We start from the raw sequence: 23,273 nt of genomic DNA, 5'->3' as shown, positions 1-23,273 counted from the left end.
CGATAATTCCAAGGATGACTCAAATTTCGACCGACTCTTCAAAATTAGACCCCTTATTTCTCATTTGGCCTACAAAATTTCCATTTCGTATACCCCTGGAAGAGAAATTGCCATTGACGTGTCCCTGGTGCATTTTAACCCCTTCCCGACATTTGACGTATCCATACGTCATAGTCGGATAGGGGAAGCATGGAACGGGCTCACGGAGTGAACCTGCTCCATATGATGCGGGTGTCGACTGTGTCGATGACGCTCATTTAACTCATTAAATGCCGCGGTCAATAGCGACCGCGGCATTTAAATCGTTAGAAAGAGGGGGGCGACCCCCTCTAACAGCTCATCACGCCCCCGCAATGCAATCGCGGGTGGCGATGGTTGCTATGGCTGCCTAGGGGCCTAATGAAGGCCCCAAGGTCCGCCATCTTTATGCTCCTAATAAGCGCTGCCTCCGGCAGGGCTTAATAGAAGCCTATCAGAATCACGATACACTGCAACACATTAGTATTGCAATATATAGTGCAAGTGATCTAACGATTGCTGGTTGAAGTCCCCTAGGGGGACTAATAAAAAAAGTTAAAATTAGTAAAAAAATAAAAAATATTAAAAGTTCAAAAAACCCACCTTTTCCCATTTTCCCCCTAGAGCAGGGGTCTCAAACTCGGCCGGGTAAGTGGGCCGCATATAGAAAAAATGGGAAGTTGACGGGCCGCATTACTTTCAAATTTGATGCAATACAAAATGATTGTTATTGAATGTCAATTAGTTACTTGAACTACTATACCACTATATGCAGCAGTGCCCTCTGTGGATGCTGCCACAGTGCCCTCCGTGGATGCTGCCACAGTGCCCTCCGTAGATGCTGCCACAGTGCGCTCCGCAGATGCTGCCACAATGATGTCTGGGGCTTGCCCAGAGCTGGAGTCCTGGAGCAGAGCCGCTTCTAGCACTCTGCCTGGGATTCCAGCTCCTGACATCACTGTCCATATATGGACAGAGATGTCAGGGGCAACCCCAGGGCTGGAGTCCCGGGCAGAGCGCTAGTAGGCTCTTCCTGGGACTCCAGCTGTGCTCCTGACATCACTGGGACTCCTGCTCTGGGGAAGCCCCTGACATCATTGTCGATGTATGAACAGCGATGTCAGAGGCTTCCCCAGAGTCCCAGAGCAGAGCCTATATTAGCGCTCTGCCCTGGAATCCGGCTCTGGGGAAGCCCCAGACATCGTGTGTCCAAACATGGACACCGATGTCAGGGAATTCCAGAGTCCAGGGGGAGCAGAGCCGATACTAGCGCTCTGCCCGGGACTCCGCTCTGGGGAAGACCCTGACACACTGTCCATATATGGACAGCGATGTCAGGGAATTACACAGAGTCCCGGAGCAGGGCCTATACTAGCGCTCTGCCCGGGACTCCGCTCTGGGGAAGACCCTGACACACTGTCCATATATGGACAGCGATGTCAGGGAATTCCACAGAGTCCCGGAGCAGAGCTGATACTAGCGCTCAGTACATATAAAGCAGAGATCTCAAACACGCGGACCGTGGGCCGCCCGTGGCCCCTGAAGCTGTCATCTGTGGCCCACTAACAGCGGGAGAGCAGGGAGCAAGCCGAAGGAGTGCCGCACACACCCCACCCTGTGTACAGCACCTCACCCCCACTCTATAGATAGCTTCATTGGGGCTCCCTCTAGGAGTGGAATCCCCAGCCATAGTGCTCTGCCCCTGCATGGCCCCTGACGTAACTGACCATATAAGGACAGCGACGGTAGTGGCTCCTCCTGGACCGCGATGCTCAGCCAGCGCATTGCCAACCCACTGGTCGGGGATTCCGCTGATAGACGAAGCCTCTGACGTAACTGTCCATATATGGACAGTGATGTCAGTGGCTCTTCCTGGACCAGAATGCCCAGCCAGCACTGGTCGGAGATTCCGCTGATAGAAAAGGCCTCTGACGTAACTGTCCATATATCGACAGTGACGTCAGTGGCTCCTCCTGGACCGGAATGCCCAGCCAGCGCACTGGTCAGGGATTCTGCTGATGGACGAAGCCTCTCACTTCACTGTCCATATATGGACAGGGACGTCAGTGGCTCCTCCTAGACCAGAATGCCTGGCCAGGGCATTGCTGATGCAGTGGTCGGGCATTCCGCTGATAGACGAGGCCTTTCACATAACTGTCCATATATGGACAGTGGCATCAGGGCCTCCTCCAGGAGAGAAATCCCCGGCCAAAGTGCTGGCCACGCACTGGAGCTACCTATAGGGGGATATATATGGCACTATCTGCAAAGAGGGGTGTGTGGCACTATCTACAGAGGGCAATGTGGCATTATCTACAGAGCTCAATTCGGCTTTATCTACAGAGGGCACTGGGGAATTATCTAGAGAGGGTATTGGGAGATTATCTACAGAGGGCACTGTGGCATTATCTATGGGGGGTGTGGCAGTATTTACAGAGGGCACTGTGGCATTATCTACAGAGGGCACTGGGGAATTATCTAGGGGGTGTGGCTTTATCTACAGAGGGCACTGTGGAATTATGTACAGGGGGATGGCAGTATCTACAGAGGGCACTGTGGCACTATCTAAAAAGGGACTACCCAATCTTGACATGACATTCTTGTGACTGCCAAGCACTGCCAACTGCGCAGCCAGACTGCATTTGTCGACACTTAAACTGGAAAACTGGATTGTTAAAATAAGCACGTGGAGTAAACTCGCAAATTTTCTTTACGTTTAAACCTAGCGGTATTATTATAGTAATGTAGTATTATTATAGAAATGTAGTATTATTATAGTAATGTAGTATTGTTATAGTAGTTCAAATAATGAATTGATATACAAAAATATTGTATTGTATCAAATTTGAAAGTAATTCGGCCCGTCAACTTCAAATTTTTTCTACCCATTTACCCGGCCGAGTTTGAGGCCCCTGATATATACCATATTGACTCTATATATCTAATAACATAATTCCAGTAATTAATTCACATAGCCAAATAATGAAATCATGGAATAAGTGAAATCTAAACATGGCATGAAGAATAGTCCTTCTTAACCCTTAAATGACCAGTCCATTTTTATTTATTTTTTCATTTTTGTTTTTCCCTCTTCTCCTTCCAAAGGTCAATACTTTTTTTATATTTCCATTAACATAGACGTATGAGGGCTTTTTTTTTTTTTTTGCAGTACGAGTTGTAGTTGTTAATGGCATCATTTAATGTACCATATATTGTACTGGGAAACTCATTATTTAAATTATTTTGTGGGGTGGAATTGAAAAAATACCAGCAATTTCCCAAATGTTTTCTGGGTTTTGTTTTTATGGGATTCACCCTGTAAAAATGACATGATGGTTTTATTCTGTGGGTCAATATGATTACGTCAATACCAAATTTATATAGTAATTTTTATCTTTTACTGCATTTCGTTTTGCGTCACCATATTCTGAGATTCAGAACTATTTTATTTGTCCATCGATGAAGCAGTGTGAGGGTTTGTTTTTTGTGAGGCAAGCTGTCATTTTTATTGATACCATTTTAAAGAGGCTCTGTCACCACATTATAAGTGCCCTATCTCCTACATTAGCAGATTGGCGCTATAATGTAGATGACAGCAGTGCTTTTTATTTTAAAAAACGATCTGTTTTCACCACTTTATTAGCGATTTTAGATTTATGCTAATGAGTTGCTTAATGCCCAAGTGGGCGTGTTTTTACTTTAGACCAAGTGGGCGTTGTACAGAGGAGTATGACGCTGACCAATCAGATCGTTTTTTTAAATAAAAAGCACTGCTGACACCTACACTAGCATTCAAAAGTTTGGGGTCACCCAGACAATTTTGTGTTTTCCATGAAAACTCACACTTATATTTATCAAATGAGTTGCAAAATGACTAGAAAATATAGTCAAGACATTGACAAGGTTAGAAATAATGATTTTTATTTGAAATAATAATTTTCTCCTTCAAACTTTGCTTTCGTCAAAGAATGCTCCATTTGCAGCAATTACAGCATTGCAGACCTTTGGCATCCTAGTTGTTAATTTGCTGAGGTAATTGGGAGAAATGTCACCCCATGCTTCCAGAAGCCCCTCCCACAAGTTGGATTGGCTTGATGGGCACTTCTTGCGTACCATACGGTCAAGCTGCTCCCACAACAGCTCTATGGGGTTGAGATCTGGTGACTGCGCTGGCCACTCCATTACAGATAGAATACCAGCTGCCTGCTTCTTCCCTAAATAGTTGTTGCATAATTTGGAGGTGTGCTTAGGGTCATTGTCCTGTTGTAGGATGAAATTGGCTCCAATCAAGCGCTGTCCACAGGATATGGCATGGCGTTGCAAAATGGAGTGATAGCCTTCCTTATTCAAAATCCCTTTTACCTTGTACAAATCTCCCACTTTACCAGCACCAAAGCAACCCCAGACCATCATATTACCTCCACCATGCTTGACAGATAGCGTCAGGCACTCTTCCAGCATCTTTTCAGTTGTTCTGCGTCTCACAAATGTTCTTCTGTATGATCCAAACACCTCAAACTTCGATTCGTCTGTCCAGAACACTTTTTTCCAATCTTCCTCTGTCCAATGTCTGTGTGCTTTTGACCATATTAATCTTTTCCCTTTTACTAGCCAATCTCAGATATGGCTTTTTCTTTGCCACTCTGGCCTTAAGGCCAGCATCCCGGAGTCGCCTCTTCACTGTAGATGTTGACACTGGCATTTTGCAGGTACTATTTAATGAAGCTGCCAGTTGAGGACCTGTGAGGCGTCTATTTCTCAAACTAGAGACTCTAATGTACTTGTCTTGTTGCTCAGTTGTGCAGCGGGGCCTCCCTTTTCTCTTTCTACTCTGGTTAGAGCCTGTTTGTGCTATCCTCTGAAGGGTGTAGTACACACCGTTGTAGGAAATCTTCAGTTTCTTGGCAATTTCTCGCATGGAATAGCCTTCATTTCTAAGAACAAGAATAGACTGTCGAGTTTCACATGAAAGCTCTCTTTTTCTAGCCATTTTGAGAGTTTATCCGAACCCACAAATGTAATGCTCCAGATTCTAAACTAGCTCAAAGAAAGGTAAATTTTATAGATCCTCTAAACAGCAAAACTGTTTACAGCGGTGCTAACATAATTGCACAAGGGTTTTCAATTGTTTTCTAATCATCCATTAGCCTTCTAACACAGTTAGCAAACACAATGCACCATTAGAACACTAGAGTGATGGTTGCTGGAAATGGGCCTCTATACACCTATGTAGATATTGCATTAAAAACCAGACTTTTGCAGCTAGAATAGTCATTTAGCACATTAACAATATATAGAGTTTATTTCTGATTAATTTAATGTTATCTCCATTGAAAAAACGGTGCTTTTCTTTCAAAAAGAAGGAAATTTCTAAGTGACCCTAAACTTTTGAACGGTAGTGTACATTATAGCCCCGATCTCCTTATGTAGGAGATAGGGCACTTATAATGTGGTGACAGAGCCTCTTTAAGGTACATACAACTTTTGATCACTTTCTATTCCATTTTTTGTGGGAGACGAAGTGGCCAAGCAACAGCAATTCTGGCGGGGTTTTTTGTTGTTTTTTTACGGCGTTCACCATTTGGGGGGTTAAATAATATTATATTGTAATACTTCAGAGTCTTTTTGTTTTTTACATTACTTTTGAGGAAAAATGGGAAACTTAGATTTTTTTTAATACAATTTTTTTATTTAACAGTTATTTATTTGTTTTATTAGATCCCCTAGGGGACGTGAACCAGCGATCACTGGATCAGTCGCACAATATACTGCAATACTTATATATTGCAGTATATTGTGATTTTTTTTTACTGACTTTTATTAAGCCCTGCCTCTGGCATACGTAAATTGACCTGTGGTGCATATTATAAAATCTGCAGCATGTCAATTTATCTTGCGTTTCTGCCTCAGAATTTTATCTGACAAGTTTATTTTAAAAAATGCACCAAAACGCAGCATAAAACCACAGCTATTTCTGCATCAAAATGTAAAAACCGCAACAAAAAACGCACCATTAGGCCGTGTTCCCATGTAGCGTAAACAGAAACTCTGCAGGATTTATAGTAGCAGCAAAGTAAATGAGATTTTGAAAATCTTATGCCCACGCTGCGGGAAAAAAACCGCAGTATTTACATTAATAAATTAACCTCTGGTGCGGAATTTAACTTTTCAGCATGTCAATTTATGCTGTGTTTTTGTTGATTTTCTGTTGCGTGTTTGCCCCATTGAATTCAATGGGGATGCTATACCCGCAACAGAAAGCCAAGTGTTGTGACTTTTGCAGCGTAAATTCGCAACTCCGGAAAAAAAAATCATACTTACCCAGAACGTTCCCCTTCTTCCTGCAGTGTGGCCTACTGGCATGATGTTTCATCCTATGTGACCGCTGCAGCCAATCACAGGCTGCAGCATCACACTTCCTGCAACGTCATTGTAGGAGGCAAGACTACGTGCAGAGAAGAGGGAGGGGGTAAGTATCTATGTTTTTGTTTTCCAAGCGCTGCTTTCCGCAGTGGAAATTTTGTCTGGAAAACCGCACCACAATGTGAGATTTTTTGAGCGGAAGGTGCTGCGGATTCCAGGTCGGATACACTGCACAGTTTTTACACAGCATATCCAACCCGTGGGAACCCGGCCTAAAATGCGGATTTTACCTGCGGAATTACCTGTGTTTTTATGCGCATTTTCTGCACCAAATTATGCAACGGTTACTTCACATTCACAAAGGTTACTTCACATTCTATCTTTAAAAAGTTGCACCTATTATGGTGGGCAGAAAAATCTTTTTTTAGAGAAGGATTTGCTAATAAATCCCATATTTGGGCTAACAAATTGCTATGGCAATAATTTTTTTCAGGATGAATATGGATATGGGAATAGACATAAAATCTTGAAAAGTGATCAAATATTTACTAATAATCAGATAAAATCATTTATACAACTAAAATAATTGGATTTAGGAGATGATGGAAAGTTAACATATTTGCAGCTTAAGCACACCGTATGGTCGGAGGATGCTCTAAAGGATCTTAAAATATTATGTTTTCCCCTTCTTCCCCTATTGAGAATTCAAATGGAACAAAGGGCTCAATGTACCAGATTTATAATAACTTGACTAAACAAACATTTGTCAATTGGAAATTTATAGCAATAGCACGTTGGGAGAGCTAACATAATCAACATGGTTGAGAATATTGGTTAATATTCCTAGGATGTCATCAAGTCTAGCTATATGACTCTCAATTTTTTTCTAGTTCATAGTCTATACTTCACACCATTTGAACTTAAAAAAAATTAAAATAAAACTGTGAGATGTTCAAAATGTAATGAAGTGAATGCTGACTTTATACATATGGTATAAGTACTTCTTTATACACCTTTAATACTTTTGGAATAAAATGTTGAACTCAACAAATCAGATTTTTCAAACTAATAATGAGGGACAACCTTTTATTTGTCTTCTCGGTGATACGGACTCATATAAGTCAAAAAGAAAAAGAATAAAAGAGTATTTCCAGACTGTTTTTTTGCGATAGAAAATTAGTGGCTCCAGTGGATGTTAAAGGATCTCCTCCAAAAACATACTGGATTTAGTATACAAATAAAGCCATATGTAAGGAAAGAATTTTCTATATTATTCAAAAGAAATTAAAGACATTTCAGAAGGATTGGAAGCTATGGATAGATGGGAGATTTGAGGAGGGATAGGGGGTGATAGAGAAGCAAACAGCAGCATATTGACCATAATTTTATTAGCATAAACCTTCACATCAACATTCAATAAAGAAATTGGACGGTAGCTGGCACAAAGTGTGTCATCCTTCCGATCCTTAGGTAATATGGAAATATGAGTTTCTAAAGATTAATTAGGAAATCCTGAAGAATGTGGAAGGGAGTTAAATGTGTTTAGCATATGAGGTAAAATATTGTCTGTCAACCTTCTATAGTAGATAACTGAAAGGCCATTTGGGCTGGGACTTTTCCCTATAGGTCTATCTTTTAATGTTGCTTCTAATTCTGTTAGGGTAAATGGTTTAGATAGTGATTTCTCCGGATGATTCATGAGGGACATTAAATTGAGGTCCTGAACAAAGTCTTTGATGCATACCTTCTGTTTGGCAGTGTTTTCACAAGATTCCTGGCTCCTAAGATTGTAAAGTGAGTCATAATGAACTGCTCTGCAACATGTGGTGTGTTCGTAAGAGCATCAACCTTAGTTGACTTAATGAATTTAATATATGATTGTGCTTGCCTTTTTTTGGCCGTCAGAGCCATAAGGTTAGTGCCCTTGTTATGGTGGCTATGCAAATAGGCCTTAGCCGCTTTTTGAATAGTGAGTTCAGTCAATACTCCAGGGGCTAATGACTGTTTGTGTTGCCCATCAAGTTTTACAATTTTAGCTAAAAGTATCATCAGTGTCTTTACTTTTTGCATTTTTAATGTATGAACCTAGGGAGACGACTTCATCCCTCACCACAGTCTTATGAGCTTCTAAAATAATCGAAAGGAGGGTGTGGACTTGTCCGTTATCTTGGAGCAGACGTTATTAAGGGCAGTTAATATATGCTATTTGTCGTTTTTCAGAAAGGTTCCATTAAGTCTTCAGGTATATGACCTCTTAGGGAGAGAGGATATATTGATCTCCATAGATACCGGTGCATGATCTGAGATCAGGTGTAAAATTTGTTGTGTAAATAACTGCCAATATAGGAACACTCTCTGTTATTCTTCTCAAACGGAGATTGTTTCTAGTTCCTCTATTGTATTGATCCTCCATATATGTCTGTACACGCTGTTCAGAAGGAATTGGAGAGTGACGAAAGCGGTGGCTGCAGATTCGCCAAACAAAAGGAGTGAGGCTTGAGTTTCCTCTAAGTTCTAAACCCTGTCATCAATTTGCCTCATCTTATGTTTGATATCTGTTAATTCCTTTATGACAGGATTGAGAGCGTTCTCTGTTATCTTTTGCATGATTTGTTGTGACAATTGAATAGAGGAAGTGGCCATACCCGTTTTGCTTCTCCAGTACTTTCTGTCTCTGAGGATTCTACTGCTTCTGGCACTGTGGCTGTGACTGAAGCCATTTTGTTAGGCTCTCGCTTAGTTGGGGTAGACCTCCTAAGAAATGTATACATTTTAAATTGGGATTTCTTTTGTTTTTTTTGGGGGTTCCCCATACACCGCTTTTATCCACTTTGACCATGATGAACATCTCACAAAAGCTTCTGAAGACTCTACGAGGCAGTTATAGTAGAGCACAGATACTATGCACTTATCTATTGCTACATTAAACTGCGCCCCCTCCCCTTCATCTTCACATGGGAGTACCATTGAAATATAGTCCAAGCAAAAATTTGGCCACAGACCCCATGTATATATCCTCTATGAGTTAGTGAACATAAGTCACTGTCCTTTTAAGACCATTGGTGTGTGTGGTAAGAGGCGATTGTTGGAGGCAAGGTAGAAAGTAGGTAAGTATGTAGTACTAAAATATTGGCGCAATTTGAAAAACTTTATCCTGTGGCTGCAGTGCCGAACTAGGCCTTAAGTGCTGATGATGCCAAAGCGTGCCTCCATGGTTTCGGGGCAACACCGATACACCAGCTAGGGTCTACGAGCGACGAACTGGGAACTAAATAAAATCTGTCTCTCTAAGGTGAGTACAGCAGTGGGGAGTTATTTTTATGGGCTGTAGTGGCTATTGGAGCTTAGATAGAACTAGATTGTACCTAGGTGAAATGGAGCAAGGGAGATGTGTGTCTTGCTCGACGTTCACGCTGACCACAACTGGCAGATAATTTTTAAGTTGAAACAAAATATACAGTTACAAGCAGAGTTCCACGGTATGTAGAATTCTTAAGTCTTGCAGAACCCTAATAATTACCATTTATTCCTTTCTGACACACCAAAAATCAGAAGATAGTTTATGATACATGTTGAAATCATCCACAGTTATTCCAAAGCCTTAAAAAATATATTTATTATAATGTAATATCTGGATTGCAATGGCAAAATGGTCTTAATAATTATCCTACTCCTCAGTGTCCAAATTTATTCTAAAGCAATTCAGCTACATTTTCAGTTTCCAGAATTCTTAGATCTGGTTTTCATGCTAGAACAATAGTAAAGTCTGTCATTATATATTTTATTACATTTAAAGAGAGTCATAGACATTCAGCTCCATAAGGTTAAAGTTGCATGTGGTAATATTTAATTGCTTGTTACTTTTGTTCTACAGAAAAATACAGAAGCAGAGGAAAATCAGGGTCACATTTTGAGGCAGCAAGGAGACGGAGTCGAGCTGTCCTTTATCACATCTCCGGTCACCTACAAAGGAGAGAAAAGAACAAGTTAAAGCTTAATAAAGTAAGAACTCAATATTTATAATTTGTTGAACTTATATTGCGCTACACATTAGGGGATAAACTTCTCAAATTATACAAAAAACTTTTCAATAACCTTTGTTTCCGGTGGAAATGTTGCTGTTGAAGTCACAGTATTTGAAATCATCAATAGTTTCATCAACACTGTCATTGCTGCACATTGAAGAATGGGGGCTTATAGCAAAGATGGCAATGGGCTTCTTATTATTGTGCCAGGTTTAGCAGAGCCTGTTGATTTCTTTCTTTCGTTAAACCTTTTTTTATGTCTCTTTGGCCAATTCCTGTAGTTGTTATGTAGACTGGAGTCCTGTAAAAGATTATCCCACCCAATAGCAAAGGGAATTGAATTAATCAGGGCTGGGCCCCCTCTTTCCAACGGACCAATAGCAGCCCCCTAGTAGTCTCTATGTTATGTATGTCATTGAAACAGACAAAACCCTTTATCTAGAGCCTGAAACAGTAAACCTGACTGATCTGCAGATATAATGTAATTCTAACTCATTTGTGTAAGGTGCAAGACTGCTTAATTAAATTCCATACTGTATTGCTCTACCTTAACTTCTTCTACCTCTTGAGTCTTGACGGGTAATCAACTGAACAGTAATTGATTCTAATGGCTTTTGCTTTTCAGACAGTATAGCTACCTGACACAAGCCTTATATTATATTACTATATCAGTTTTGGCATAGTAATGAAAGACATTTTTATGCTTGTTTTATCTTTATGATAAAGTTATGAATAATTGTGGCAGCAATATTAAATTATTGGGAAATCTCTCATAGTGTAACTGACACTATTCTTACAATGAAAGCCATGTACATTATAATATGAAGGGTCTAAGTGTTTCCTAGATTTTAAAACATTTATATTTAGATGCCAGTATTTATTTTAATGTTCTGCTGCTTAAAGTAGATGAAGACAGAAGTTGTTTATTGGGCTAAATAAAGGGTAGAGGTATGACTTTCTATATCAGTGTTTCCCAAACTGTGAGTCGCGACCCCCTGGGTGGTTGTGTAAAGAGCTCCGATGGGTCATGAGCCCCTCACTGATTTCCTGGTTTCAACTGTACCTGCGTCCTCAGGATACGCAAATACAGTTGAATTCACTATGCAGTGAGCCGTGAGCAATGAGCGGCTCGGTGCAGACAGGCACGATATAGTGACGCCCGTAGGTGAGTATGTATTTTAATATTTTTATTAGGCACTATTGGGGCTGTGTGGAGGCAGCAATGGGGGCATTATACTGCATGGGTACAGCTATGGGGGCTTTATACTGTGTGGAGGGCAGCTATGGTGGTGGTTATGGGAGCATTATACTGTGTGGGGGCAGCTATGGGGGCATTTTAAATTGTGGGGCAGCTATGGGGCATTATGCTGTGGGTGGGGCAGCTGTGGGTGCATTAAACTGTGTGGGAGCAGCTATAGGAGCATTATCCTGTGTGGGCAGCTATGGGGGCATTATTCTCTGTGGGGGCAGCTATAGGGCATTAAACTGTATATGGGGCTGCTATAGGGGTATTGTACTGTGGGGGCAGCTATGGGGGCATTATATAGCCATCACTACTCAGCATATTTACATAGCCAGTAAGTTGAAAAAATGACTTTTTCAAAAGTTCAACATTTTCATACTTACAAAACCTCAGTTGATCCAGAAGAAGACAAGACCATCTAACCAATTTGCTCTAGAGTGGAAATATTGCTTCCTGACCCCTACTGGCAATCAGACCGATCAGATCCACATTAAAATAATGCCAGAAATATTGCATATTGTGATTCTCAAGGACATTGTCTAGCTCTTTCTTAAATCTAGCCACACATTCAGCCATTACCAAATCCTATGGGAACATGTTCCTCTATAGTTTGGTAATACTTTTGGCCACAAGTTTTCTGTGGGGTGCGCAAAAAGAATAAGGGCATGTTCACACAGCTTATTTTCAGGTGTTTTAAGGAGCGGAAAACACTCGTATTACGCTCCAACACACATTTAAAAAACACCTGCAACCCGCATTTCATTGATTTCTGTTTCAATATGTCTTTATTAAACAGTTGAGACATCAGAAAATATATGTGTAGAACAGTTCTACTCGCAGGTAGAAGTAAATTGGAAATGCACAGTGTAGTACATACAAGTATTTTTATGCTGCTGATTTAAAAAATGCCTAGTAGAAATACACTAAGTAAAAAAGAAATGACATGTCACTTGAAGCGTTTTACAAACTGATTTTCCATTGACACTACAAAATGCTTCGAAAATATGGTTCAAAATATGCTTCAAAATCAGCTCTTAAAACGCCTGTATTCAGAGGAAGTTTGCATTGGTTTTGATCAGTTACACTTACATATTTATGATATATTATTACCCCTAAACCCTCTCCTCTCTAGGGTAAATTCATTTTGTTTTGTGCACATCTGGATCTGATTGATTTTGTCATCTTTCTTCGAGGGCCAGAAGAAATGGAATAGTTCATTTGGAGTCGAAGGGGCACATTATTCAGCAAGAAACTTCTGCCCCTTTATTCCAATGACATGTTAGAAGACTTATTTTTAACAGTAGTTATCCTATATACACATATACACACTGGCGTAGCTATAGGGGTCACAGCGGTCGCAATTGCGACCGGGCCCAGAAGCCAGGGGGGCCCACAGCCCCCCGCACCACATCAATAAAAAGTTACTATAGTAACTCGGGCCGCGGGCCCCTGTTACTATAGTAACAGACTTTACTTACCTTCCTGGATCCGGATCGCAGCGGAGGTCCTGACGTCAAGCGTTGTGCGCAGCGCATGACGTCACAGCGCTATGCGCCGCGCACAGCATCGAGACGACAGAACTACCGCCGCGGCTGAAGAGGAAGGTAAGATTAGCCCTGACTGGCGGGGTCTGACTCCCGGGACCCGCCAATCAGCTGTTTTGAAGGGGCCGCAGCACTCGTACGAGAGCTGCTTCACCTTCATTCCGGTCACTTCATTCCGGTCACACTGTGAATCGGTGTCGGCGATTCACAGTGTGAGCGAGTAGTGAAATGAAGGGGAAGCAGCTCTCGTACGAGTGCTGCGGCCCCTTCAAAACAGCTGATTTGCGGGTCCCGGGAGACACATCAGCTATTGATGGCCTATCCTGAGGATAGGCCATCGATGTTTAGGGACTACACAACCCCTAAGCCTACGATGTAGCAGGCTTAGGGGGCCCATGAGACAGGATCACAGATTGTGTGATGCTGTCTGTTGGGCCCTTTATCTAAGCCAATCACATGGTTGGCTTAGATACATGGCCCATGCGTGATCCTGTCTGCTGGGCCCTGTATATAAGCCTACCACACTGTAGGTTTAGATACAGGGCCCCAGCACACAGTAATCTTATACTGTATAAGATTACTGTCTGCTGGACCCTGTATCTAAGCCTACGTTGTGGTAGGCTTAGATACAGGGTCCCACAGACAGTATCACACATAGGCCCTGTATCTAAGCCTAACACATGTGTTACTAATCGTTTAATTTGTGTGTTTTCTTACGGGTTCGGTCGTTGGACTACGGCGGATTCCAGGACTACTTCGATGACGGCTTTTTTTTTATTATCAATAATATGGTTAATGAGGGTTGTGTGGTTTTTTTTTTATTTCAATAAAATATTTTTTCTATGTGTTTTTTTTAAACTATATTACTACCGCTTTAGTAATGGCCGCCGGCTGATTGACAGCATCCATTGCTAAGGCGGGGCTTAGTGTTAGCCGGTGCAGAGGCGAACTCTAACCCCCTTTATTACCCCGGTACCCACCGCCACCAGGGGTGCAGGGAAGAGCCGGGTACGATCCAGTACCTGACCATCTGTAGAGATGGTCGGCCACTGGGGTGGCCGCAGGCTGGTATTATCAGGAGGGGAAAGGCCAGATACAGTGGCCCTTCCCACCCTGGTAATGCTAGGCTGCTGCTGCTGCTTTATTGTATCTGGCTGGTTATGAAAAATGGGGGGACCCCACGTCATTTAAAAAAATAAAAAATAAAAAATAATTCGAAAGAACGATGTCGGGTCCCCCCCAATTTTCATAACCAGCCAGATACAACACAGCAGCAGCAGGCAGCATTACCAGGGTGGTAGGGGCCACTGTTTTTGGCCTTCCCCAGCCTAATACTACCAGCCTGCGGCCACCCCGGTGCCTGCCCGTCACTACAGATAGACGGGTACTGGTTCGTACCCAGCTCTTCCCAGCACCCCTGGTGGCGGTGGGTACCGGGGTAATAATGGGGGTTAGTGTTGGCCTCTGCACCGGCTAACATTAAGCCCCGCCTTAGTAATGGATGCTGTCAATCAGCCAGCGGCCATTACTAAGGCGGTAATAATAAAGGTTAAAAAGATACAAGCACATAGAAAAAATATTTTATTGAAATAAAAAAACACAACCCTCATTAACCATTTCATTGAGAATAAAAAAAACGCCGTCATTGAAGTCCTCGTATCCGAAGTCCAACAACCGAACCTGTAAAAAAAACACAAACACACAAAAATAATCAGTAACACATAAAAAGGCAAAATTATTATTCTTACCTTTCCTGGGTCCAGTGCTGGAGCCGCAATGTCAGCGAGCTGAGCCCTGTATCTAATCCAATCATGTGTGATACTGTCTGCTGGGCCCTGTATCTAATCGTATCATGTGTGATACTGTCTGCTGGGCCCTATATCTAATCCTATCATGTGTGATACTGTCTGCTGAGCCACTGTATCTAATCCAATCATGTGTGATACTGTCTGCTGGGCCCTATCATGTGTGATACTGTCTCCTGAGCTGCTGTATCTAATCCTATCATGTGTGATACTGCCTTCCGAGCCACTGTATCTAATCCGATCATGTGTGATACTGTCTGCTCAGCCACTGTATCTAATCCTATCATGTGTGATACTGTCTGCTGAGCCACTGTATCTAATCCTATCATGTGTGATACTGCCTTCTGAGCCACTGTATCTAATCCTATCATGTGTGATACTGTCTGCTGAGCCAATGTATCTAATCCTATCATGTGTGATACTGTCTGCTGAGTCATTGCATCTAATCCTATCATGTGTGATACTGTCAGCTCAGCCACTGTATCTAATCCTATCATGTGTGATACTGTCTGCTCAGCCACTGTATCTAATCCTATCATGTGTGATACTGTCTGCTCAGCCACTGTATCTAATCCTATCATGTGTGATACTGTCTGCTCAGCCACTGTATCTAATCCTATCATGTGTGATACTGTCTGCTGAGCCAATGTATCTAATCCTATCCATAGTTTATAGGGTCATAGTGCTATAGATATGCTATGCTGTCTCCTATACACACATTTTATTTTTTGGGGCAGACACATATGTATTGGGGCTATTTCCCCTGACATTTTAAGCCCTGAGGGTATGTTCACATGGCAGCATCCGTTACGGCTGAAATTACGGTGCTGTTTTCAGGAGAAAACAGCTCCGGAATTTCAGCCGTAAAGGCATGTGCAGGCGTTTTTCGCAGCGTCCATTACGGACGTAATTGGAGCTGTTTTTCCATGGAGTCCATGGAAAACGGCTCCATTTACGTCTGAAGAAGTGACAGGCACTTCTTTGACGCGGGCGTCTTTTTTACGCGCCGCCTTTTGACAGCGGCGCGTAAAAAAAATGACCGTCGGCACAGAACATCGTAAGACCCATTTAAATGAATGGGCAGATGTTTGCCAACGCTTTTAAGCCACATTTTTGGACGTAATTCAATTCTAAAACGCCCGAATTACGTCCGTAAATAGGGTGTGTGAACCCAGCCTTAGTGACGCCCCGGCTGCTAGTGCTGCATTGTTGGGTCACTTAGGAGACCCAGCGATGCAGCTGAAAGCTGCGGACCGTCGGCCATGAGAAGTTTGCGGGGGGGGCCCAATAAGAACTTTTGCATCGGGGCCCATGAGCCTTTAGCTATGCCCCTGCATATACACAAATATATACACTTTTATAGGCACACTTACATACACATATATAGATATACAGTACTGTGCAAAAGTTTTAGCCAGTTGTGGAAAAATTCTGCAAAGTAATAAAGCTTTCAAAACTAGAATTGTTAGTTTTTTTTAAATCAATTAACAAAATGCAAAGTGAATGAACAGAAGAGAGATCTAAATCAAATCAATATTTGGTGTAACCACCCTTTGCCTTCAAAACAGCATCAATTCTTCTAGGTACACTTGCAGACAGTTTTTGAAGGAACTCAGCAGCGAGGTTGTTCCAAACATCTTGGAGAATTAACCAGAGATCTTCTGTGGATATAGGCTTCCTAAAATCGTTCTGTCTCTTCATGTAATACCAGACTGACTCAATGATGTTGAGATCAGGGCTCTGTAGGGGCCATCTCATCACTCCTTGTTCTTCTTTACGCTGAAGATAATTTTTAATGATATTGACTTTATGTTTGGGGTCGTTGTCCTGCTTCACAATAAATTTGGAGCCAATCAGATGCCTCCCTGATGGTATTACATGATGGATAAGTATCTGCCTGTATTTCTCAGCATTGAGGACACCATTAATCCTGACCCAATCCCCAACTCCATATGCTGAAATCCAGCCCCAAACTTGCAAGGAACCTCCACCATGCTTCACTGTTGCCTGCAGACACTAAGTATTGTACCGCTCTACAGCCCTTCGGTGAACAAACTGCCTCCTGTTACAGCCAAATATTTCAAATTTTTACTTATTCCAGAAGACCTGTTGCCATTTTTCTGCACTCCAGTTCCTATGTTTTCGTGTATAGTCGAGTCGCTTGGCTTTGTTTCCACATCGAAGGTATGAATCTTTGGCAACAATTCTTCTATGAAGACAACTTTTGGACACACTTCTCCAAACTGTAGATGGGTGTACCAGGGGTCCCACTTATTTCTGCCAGTTCTGAGCTGATGGCACTGCTGGACATCTTCCAATCTTGAAGGGAAATAAGCATGATGTGTCTTTGAATGGCTGCACTAAGTTTCTTTTGAAAGCACTCTTACTTTGCAGCATTTCTCCACAACAGCCCAAAACATTTGCACAGTACGGTACATTTTCTATATACTGTATGTATGTATGTATGTATATATATATATGTGTGTGTGTGTGTGTGTGTGTGTGTGTGTGTGTGTGTGTGTGTGTGTGTTTAAATGTATATATTTGTATAGGTATGCACATTGAATGGCTACTTTATTAGAGACACCTGCCCTTTCACTATTGGAGTTTCTTTGTATGTAATTTAGACACTTGACCCCGCAGTGCTGCATAAAATCAAGGGAGCACGTTTACCCAGTACTATCTATATCACACATATAGACATGTATATACTCATATACATACATATATAGCTATACATATACACACACATATATAGACGCTTACATATATACATAGAAATATACACAAATAAAAATGCACATATATATATATATACTTATATATACATGCAAAATGTCCATTTACCTTCTGATCATTGGATTCTGTAGGATAGTAGCAGAGACGCTGGTGGGGGGGTGGAGTTTGTCAGGCATGCACTTACATGAACATTGCATGCGTTTCTTATACTCACTGTCAGTGCAGCATCAAACGTCAGCCAGTACTCTGTGTTGGGGATTCTCCAAAGGCTACTACTATGGCAAATTAAATATACTTCAATAATGCCAGGCCACGGGGGAAAGATGCGACCGGATCATAAGAGATGACTGATGAATGAGAGGGGCCAACATAAGAACACATCATGCACTTACTGTACTGACTTCTAGGGCACAACCGGGACTGCTGGGCGTCTTTAATAGACATCAGTCAGCACACTGAAGAATGCAATAATGTCAACTTACTTGATAAATCATGGTTTCTGCTGCTTCATGCATATTGTAGGGTCAGAAATTGGAGTCAACCTACTGAATCCATGAACCCATCCAGTCTTGCTGATGCTGGTAGTTATAGTGTACAGAAATGTTTAGTGCAACACTTTAGAACCGTAAATACAAATTGAGCGTCACTTTAATCCCACAGCTTGCCTGAGCATTGTTTCTGACTATGCTTGTTTCTTTCCTGCCAGAGTCTACCCTTCTTGTAGATATACCCAGCAGGAAATTGGCACAAACTGTATATCAAGCTGGTTTCAGGAACACAACAACAAGTTCAATGTACGCCAATGGCCTGTACAGTCAATAGATCAATATCCAATACCTTTTGCCGGAACAGAAGATTTGCAATTTAGAGGTGCAGCCACTATCATGTCATCAGAGGAAAAACATTTCCAGCAACATAAATTAATGCCACAAATAATTAAGTTGTCTGAGAGAAATCGTACTTAAAATGTGCAGTATGTCTCTAGCAGAGGTTCTCGGTACACATGTGAACTGGAGCTTGCAAATAGTGGATATTCAAGCCATTGGACAGTTGTAGTAGATCATGTTGTACATGTCTCCTATCTTCAGGAGCAGTTGATATATAGTTTAGTCTCACTCAATGATTGGTAGTTTACCCTATTGATTATGCGTCAAAGGCTGGCAAAGTGGCAATCATTGAATGAGCTTGCCCTCCAGAATCAGTTTGACTATAGATTAAAAAAATATATTGCAAGTTATACTGAATGTTTTTCAAAAATATATAATACTTTGCTCAACTCTTTCTGTGCTTTAACATGCTGCTCGTATTTCCAACAGTTTGTTCAACGTGACATATCCACTTTAAAGGGGTTTCAATGTTTTTATATAAAAATCACAGAATAATAAGAGCATACCTAAATATTTAAACAACTCTCCAGTCTCGGGACAAAATTATAAATGGGATGGGGTATATGGAGTTATATTACCTGGTAGCCTCCAGTTGTGCCTCTCGGCTGTGGAGCCGTCATTTTAGGGTCCCCTTTTTATTGTCTCAAAATGACCACAGCGCTTCACAGACTGGGTCTTAGGCACTCCCTCTGTTCACGGATTGGACAGAATTGCTCATGCAATCTGGCCAATCCGAGAACAGTGGGAGTGTCTCAGACTCGTCTGCAGCCAGTTTGAGACAGTACATACTGGAGCCTAAAACAACAGATCCACAGCAGAGAGGCACAACTCGAGGGCTTCAGATATTAATACTCCATATACACCATCACATTTAAAATGTTGTCCCGGGACCGGAAGTGTTGCTTTAAGGGTATGTTCACACGCACTGTTTTCAGACGTAAATCGGGCGTTTTATGCCTCGAATTACACCTGAAAAGACGTCTTCATTACGCCTACAAACATCTGCCCATTGCTTTCAATGGGTTTTACGATGTTCTGTTCCCACGAGGTGTAATTTTACGCGTCACTGTCAAAAGATGGCGCATAAAAAGATGCCCGCGTCAAGCAAGTGCATGTCACTTCTTAGGACGTTTTTGGAGCCGTTTTTCATTGACTCCATTGAAAAACAGCTCCAATAACGTCCGTAAAATACGCCACGAAAAACGTGAGTAGTTGCAAAAACGTCTGAAAATCACGAGCTTTATTTACGTATTTACGTATTTTCAGACGTAATTTGCTTAGCCGTGTGAACATCCCCAAATTCTCGATTGCTGACCTTGAGGACACTGCCTGCAAATGAAAGAGGCAACATTTTCTTTATATACAATTTTGACCAATTTGGGATAGGTCTATAGGGATCTATGTATATATTCCAAATGTATAGGATTTTCAAGTGTGTTTACATAGCATGCAGCAATGACACTGAGGCAGCATTGTGTTATAAGATTATAATGTATTTTCCAGTTGTCGAATACAACTAGCCTTATTTTTTGCTCTTCTTTTGTTTTGCAGAATGTTTTTGTAGATAAACCAGCAATTCCTGAATATAAAGTCTCAGATGCAAAGAAAACAAAGTTTATAATTTTACATTTTAGCACTTTTAAAGCTGCTTGGGACTGGCTTATATTATTAGCAACGTTTTATGTTGCTGTTACTGTACCTTACAATGTTTCCTTCGTGGACAACGATGACCTGTCATCAACAAGAAGCACAACTGTTAGTGATATATCAGTGGAAATTCTTTTTATTATAGGTAAGATCTGCTTCTCTTTGACCAATCATGTTAACTGTATGTTCTACTCTAATTCAACATGTGATTTTTTTTTTGTTTAGAAATAGCTATTTTCATGTTAAAAAAAATAAAAACTAAACAACTTAAATATTATTACTTATATTAAATCAATATGTTTTATTTTTTATCTATTTTTTTATGCAATATAATAAAAGTACCAATAATTAAAATTTATTTGAATGGGCACCATGCAACTGTTGCTAACATGTGTGGCCATCTGCAGCTTTCCCACGTAAGATCAGCTCATCATTAGGGCTTTTTGAGAAGTGGTTATTTAATAGGGACAATTGCTGAAGTTCGAGTTTGAAATACTATTCTTCCAACTGGAATTGCAGAAACCAATTTAAGTAGTACATCCATAGAATATAGGCTGTCTTAAAGGGAACATGCATTTCACAGAAGGCAACAACAGGGTAGTATTGGTGAACAAGACCTGCTCAGAATTCAGTAGCTTTATTACAGAGTACCCTTGGCTTGTTAACGTTGTGATTCCAGTAATATATTAGTGAAGATATTTCGTATAATGCAACTCCAACATATAATATTTATAGTGTATCAAAATCAGAGCTTCAATATAAAGTGAATGTTCACCTTTTAACACTATGTCATTTTTAGGTCCAACATTGTGTACTGATTTATTCCTAATATATCTCTATAGCCGCCACTCGGGGGAGTTTAGGAGCTTACTAGGTACTGTTTATACATTGAAACTCAATAATGAAATAAGCCTCTGAGCTCCCCCTAGTGGCAGCTGCAGCCCGCCAGAATGTTATCTTTGTACTCTTTGGGGGGAATTTATTTAGACTGGAGTTTCATAGCCGCTTAATAAATTAGTCACATCTTTGCACGTCTGACCACCAGAATGTCAAATCTACGCCAGCTGTAAGCTGGTGTGGATTTGAGCTATGACATACAACAATTTCTGGCATAAATTTGTTGTGCCGCCAGTAGCCCTGCCCTTTTGCTAAGACCGTCCACTTTTTGGTAAAGTGGCACGAGCAGTATAAATGCAGCAAAAGTACAATTTTGGTTGAAAATTTGGACTTTTGTGGCATTTGGTACTTTTCTACGCCAAAAAACGGGCATAGAAAGTTGATAAATTTCCCCCTATGTCTATACAGGGGATTTGAAGCTCTGTATCAGACAAAATGAAAGCAGACTGCTACAAAGGTATATCAAATCATTAATCAGCACAGACCAAAATGTGTTAAAAAGTGGACATTCACTATAAACACTATCTGTACAGAAGCAGAGTGTTTCTAGTCAGTGATTATAGAAGTAACTGATAACGGTTTATACCTGTAGATAAAAGGCTTTAGGCCATCTAGTACTTGTCTGCTGTAAAGAAATAACTATTAATAGGCAACCGTGGGAGTAAATCACCTGAGATTATGTTTATCACTACAATGTACTTGATTTACATGGACTGCCTAGTTTCTTTCTATTTAGGTAAGAAATCAGATTAGGTGCTTCAAGTTCATAAAGTGTCAATCACTGGATAATGAGTCAATACATGTGTATAGAACTTCCTTTTTATATGCATTAATGTATTTGAGAGTGGACATAAGTTTGTTAAAGATAAAGCAGTTACCTACCGATGTAGCGATCTTTAACTTGAATTTTAACGCGTTAAATACACAGAGGCAAAAAACTTTAACTTGACTTTTTCAATGATTTTCAATAATTTAAAGGGGTTGTCCACGACGGGACAACTGATGACCTATCCACAGGACAGTTCATCAGTATATGATCTGTGTTTCCAATCTGTTTTTATTAGAATATTTGAACAAGGTATACAACGTTATATCAGAATATTGGCTACGCAGAGCTCTTGTTGATAATCAGAAATGAAAAACTAACGTTGTAATATAACAGGTATAAAAGATATAAGAAGGGGGGGTAAGGGAGGGGGAAAGAGGGGGAAGGTAAGGAGAGGATAAGTAGGTTGGGATTGATAATTAAGTGGTCAAGATAAGTAGGTTGAGTAAACATAAAAGCAATATGTAAAATTGCTGTTTATGTGTCGTTATTACATCTCTTGTTTACCAGGATAACCAAACATTGTCTCATAACATATCTTGACATATATTGTACCAGCATAGTTATATATATACAATTTTACCATTTAAAGCAGAGCTCCCAGTCTGGACAACATTTAGAGGTTAGCAAAATCAGGGAAATCGAGCCAGGGGGACCATGTGGATAAATATTTCTCACGTGTCTTAGATTCCCAGTGTGCAAGTTCTTCAAATCTCTGAATTTCAAACATCTTATCCAACCATTGTGTAAAAGTTGGGGGGGAGGTGTCCTTCCATAACAAGGGAATCAGTAATTTTGCTGCCGTTATCATATGGGTTGGTAAATTATTATTTTTTGGCATAAATCCAGGTATAGGTTTCCATAGCAATATTAATTCCGGCGTTAATGTTATATGAAGAGAGCAAATGGCGTTCATGGTTTTTTCTATGTGACTCCAATATGGTTTAATAATGGGGCAGTGCCACCAGATATGTGACATTGAACCAATTGCCCCTTTACACCTCCAGCATTGGTCCGAGATTGAGTTATTTATAGCATGAAGCACTAGTGGTGTTTTATACCACCGTGTTACCAGTTTAAAGGAATTCTCTTGAATTCTCGTACACCTAGAAAAACCATGTGTGAAACGTACTTCAGGTTCAGTAAGCTGTATACATAGTTCTTCTTCCCACTTCCCAATATATCGTGGTTTGAAATCTGTTTGCATCATTAAAGTATGCTGATATATCTGTGATAATTTCGGGGTAGTGAATGGGGTTAAGGTCAGTAGATCTTCCAA

At 41.0% G+C, this 23,273-nt stretch overlaps 1 protein-coding gene and 1 long non-coding RNA gene across 5 annotated transcripts in view; one reads left to right on the top strand and one right to left on the bottom strand.

Annotated features, from left to right (window-relative positions):
- Window positions 1-23,273, top strand: part of KCNH8 (potassium voltage-gated channel subfamily H member 8) — a 362,579-nt gene that overhangs the window by 170,863 nt on the left and 168,443 nt on the right. For all 4 annotated transcript variants that reach the window (XM_075827220.1, XM_075827218.1, XM_075827219.1 and 1 more), the window contains exons 4-5: window positions 10,256-10,383; window positions 20,176-20,416. In XM_075827220.1, coding sequence (XP_075683335.1) covers window positions 10,256-10,383; window positions 20,176-20,416 — 369 coding nt within the window. The remainder of the gene's footprint in view (window positions 1-10,255; window positions 10,384-20,175; window positions 20,417-23,273) is intronic.
- LOC142651936 (uncharacterized) lies at window positions 10,057-21,796 on the bottom strand. The gene is made up of 3 exons (XR_012847740.1): window positions 21,755-21,796; window positions 20,324-20,355; window positions 10,057-10,344 (listed from the first exon to the last, which is right to left on the bottom strand). It is a non-coding gene; the product is annotated as an uncharacterized LOC142651936 (long non-coding RNA).

This window comes from Rhinoderma darwinii, chromosome 5 (assembly GCF_050947455.1).
Source record: "Rhinoderma darwinii isolate aRhiDar2 chromosome 5, aRhiDar2.hap1, whole genome shotgun sequence".
Taxonomy (NCBI): domain Eukaryota; kingdom Metazoa; phylum Chordata; class Amphibia; order Anura; family Rhinodermatidae; genus Rhinoderma; species Rhinoderma darwinii.
This window is presented reverse-complemented; position numbering and strand designations above follow the sequence as displayed.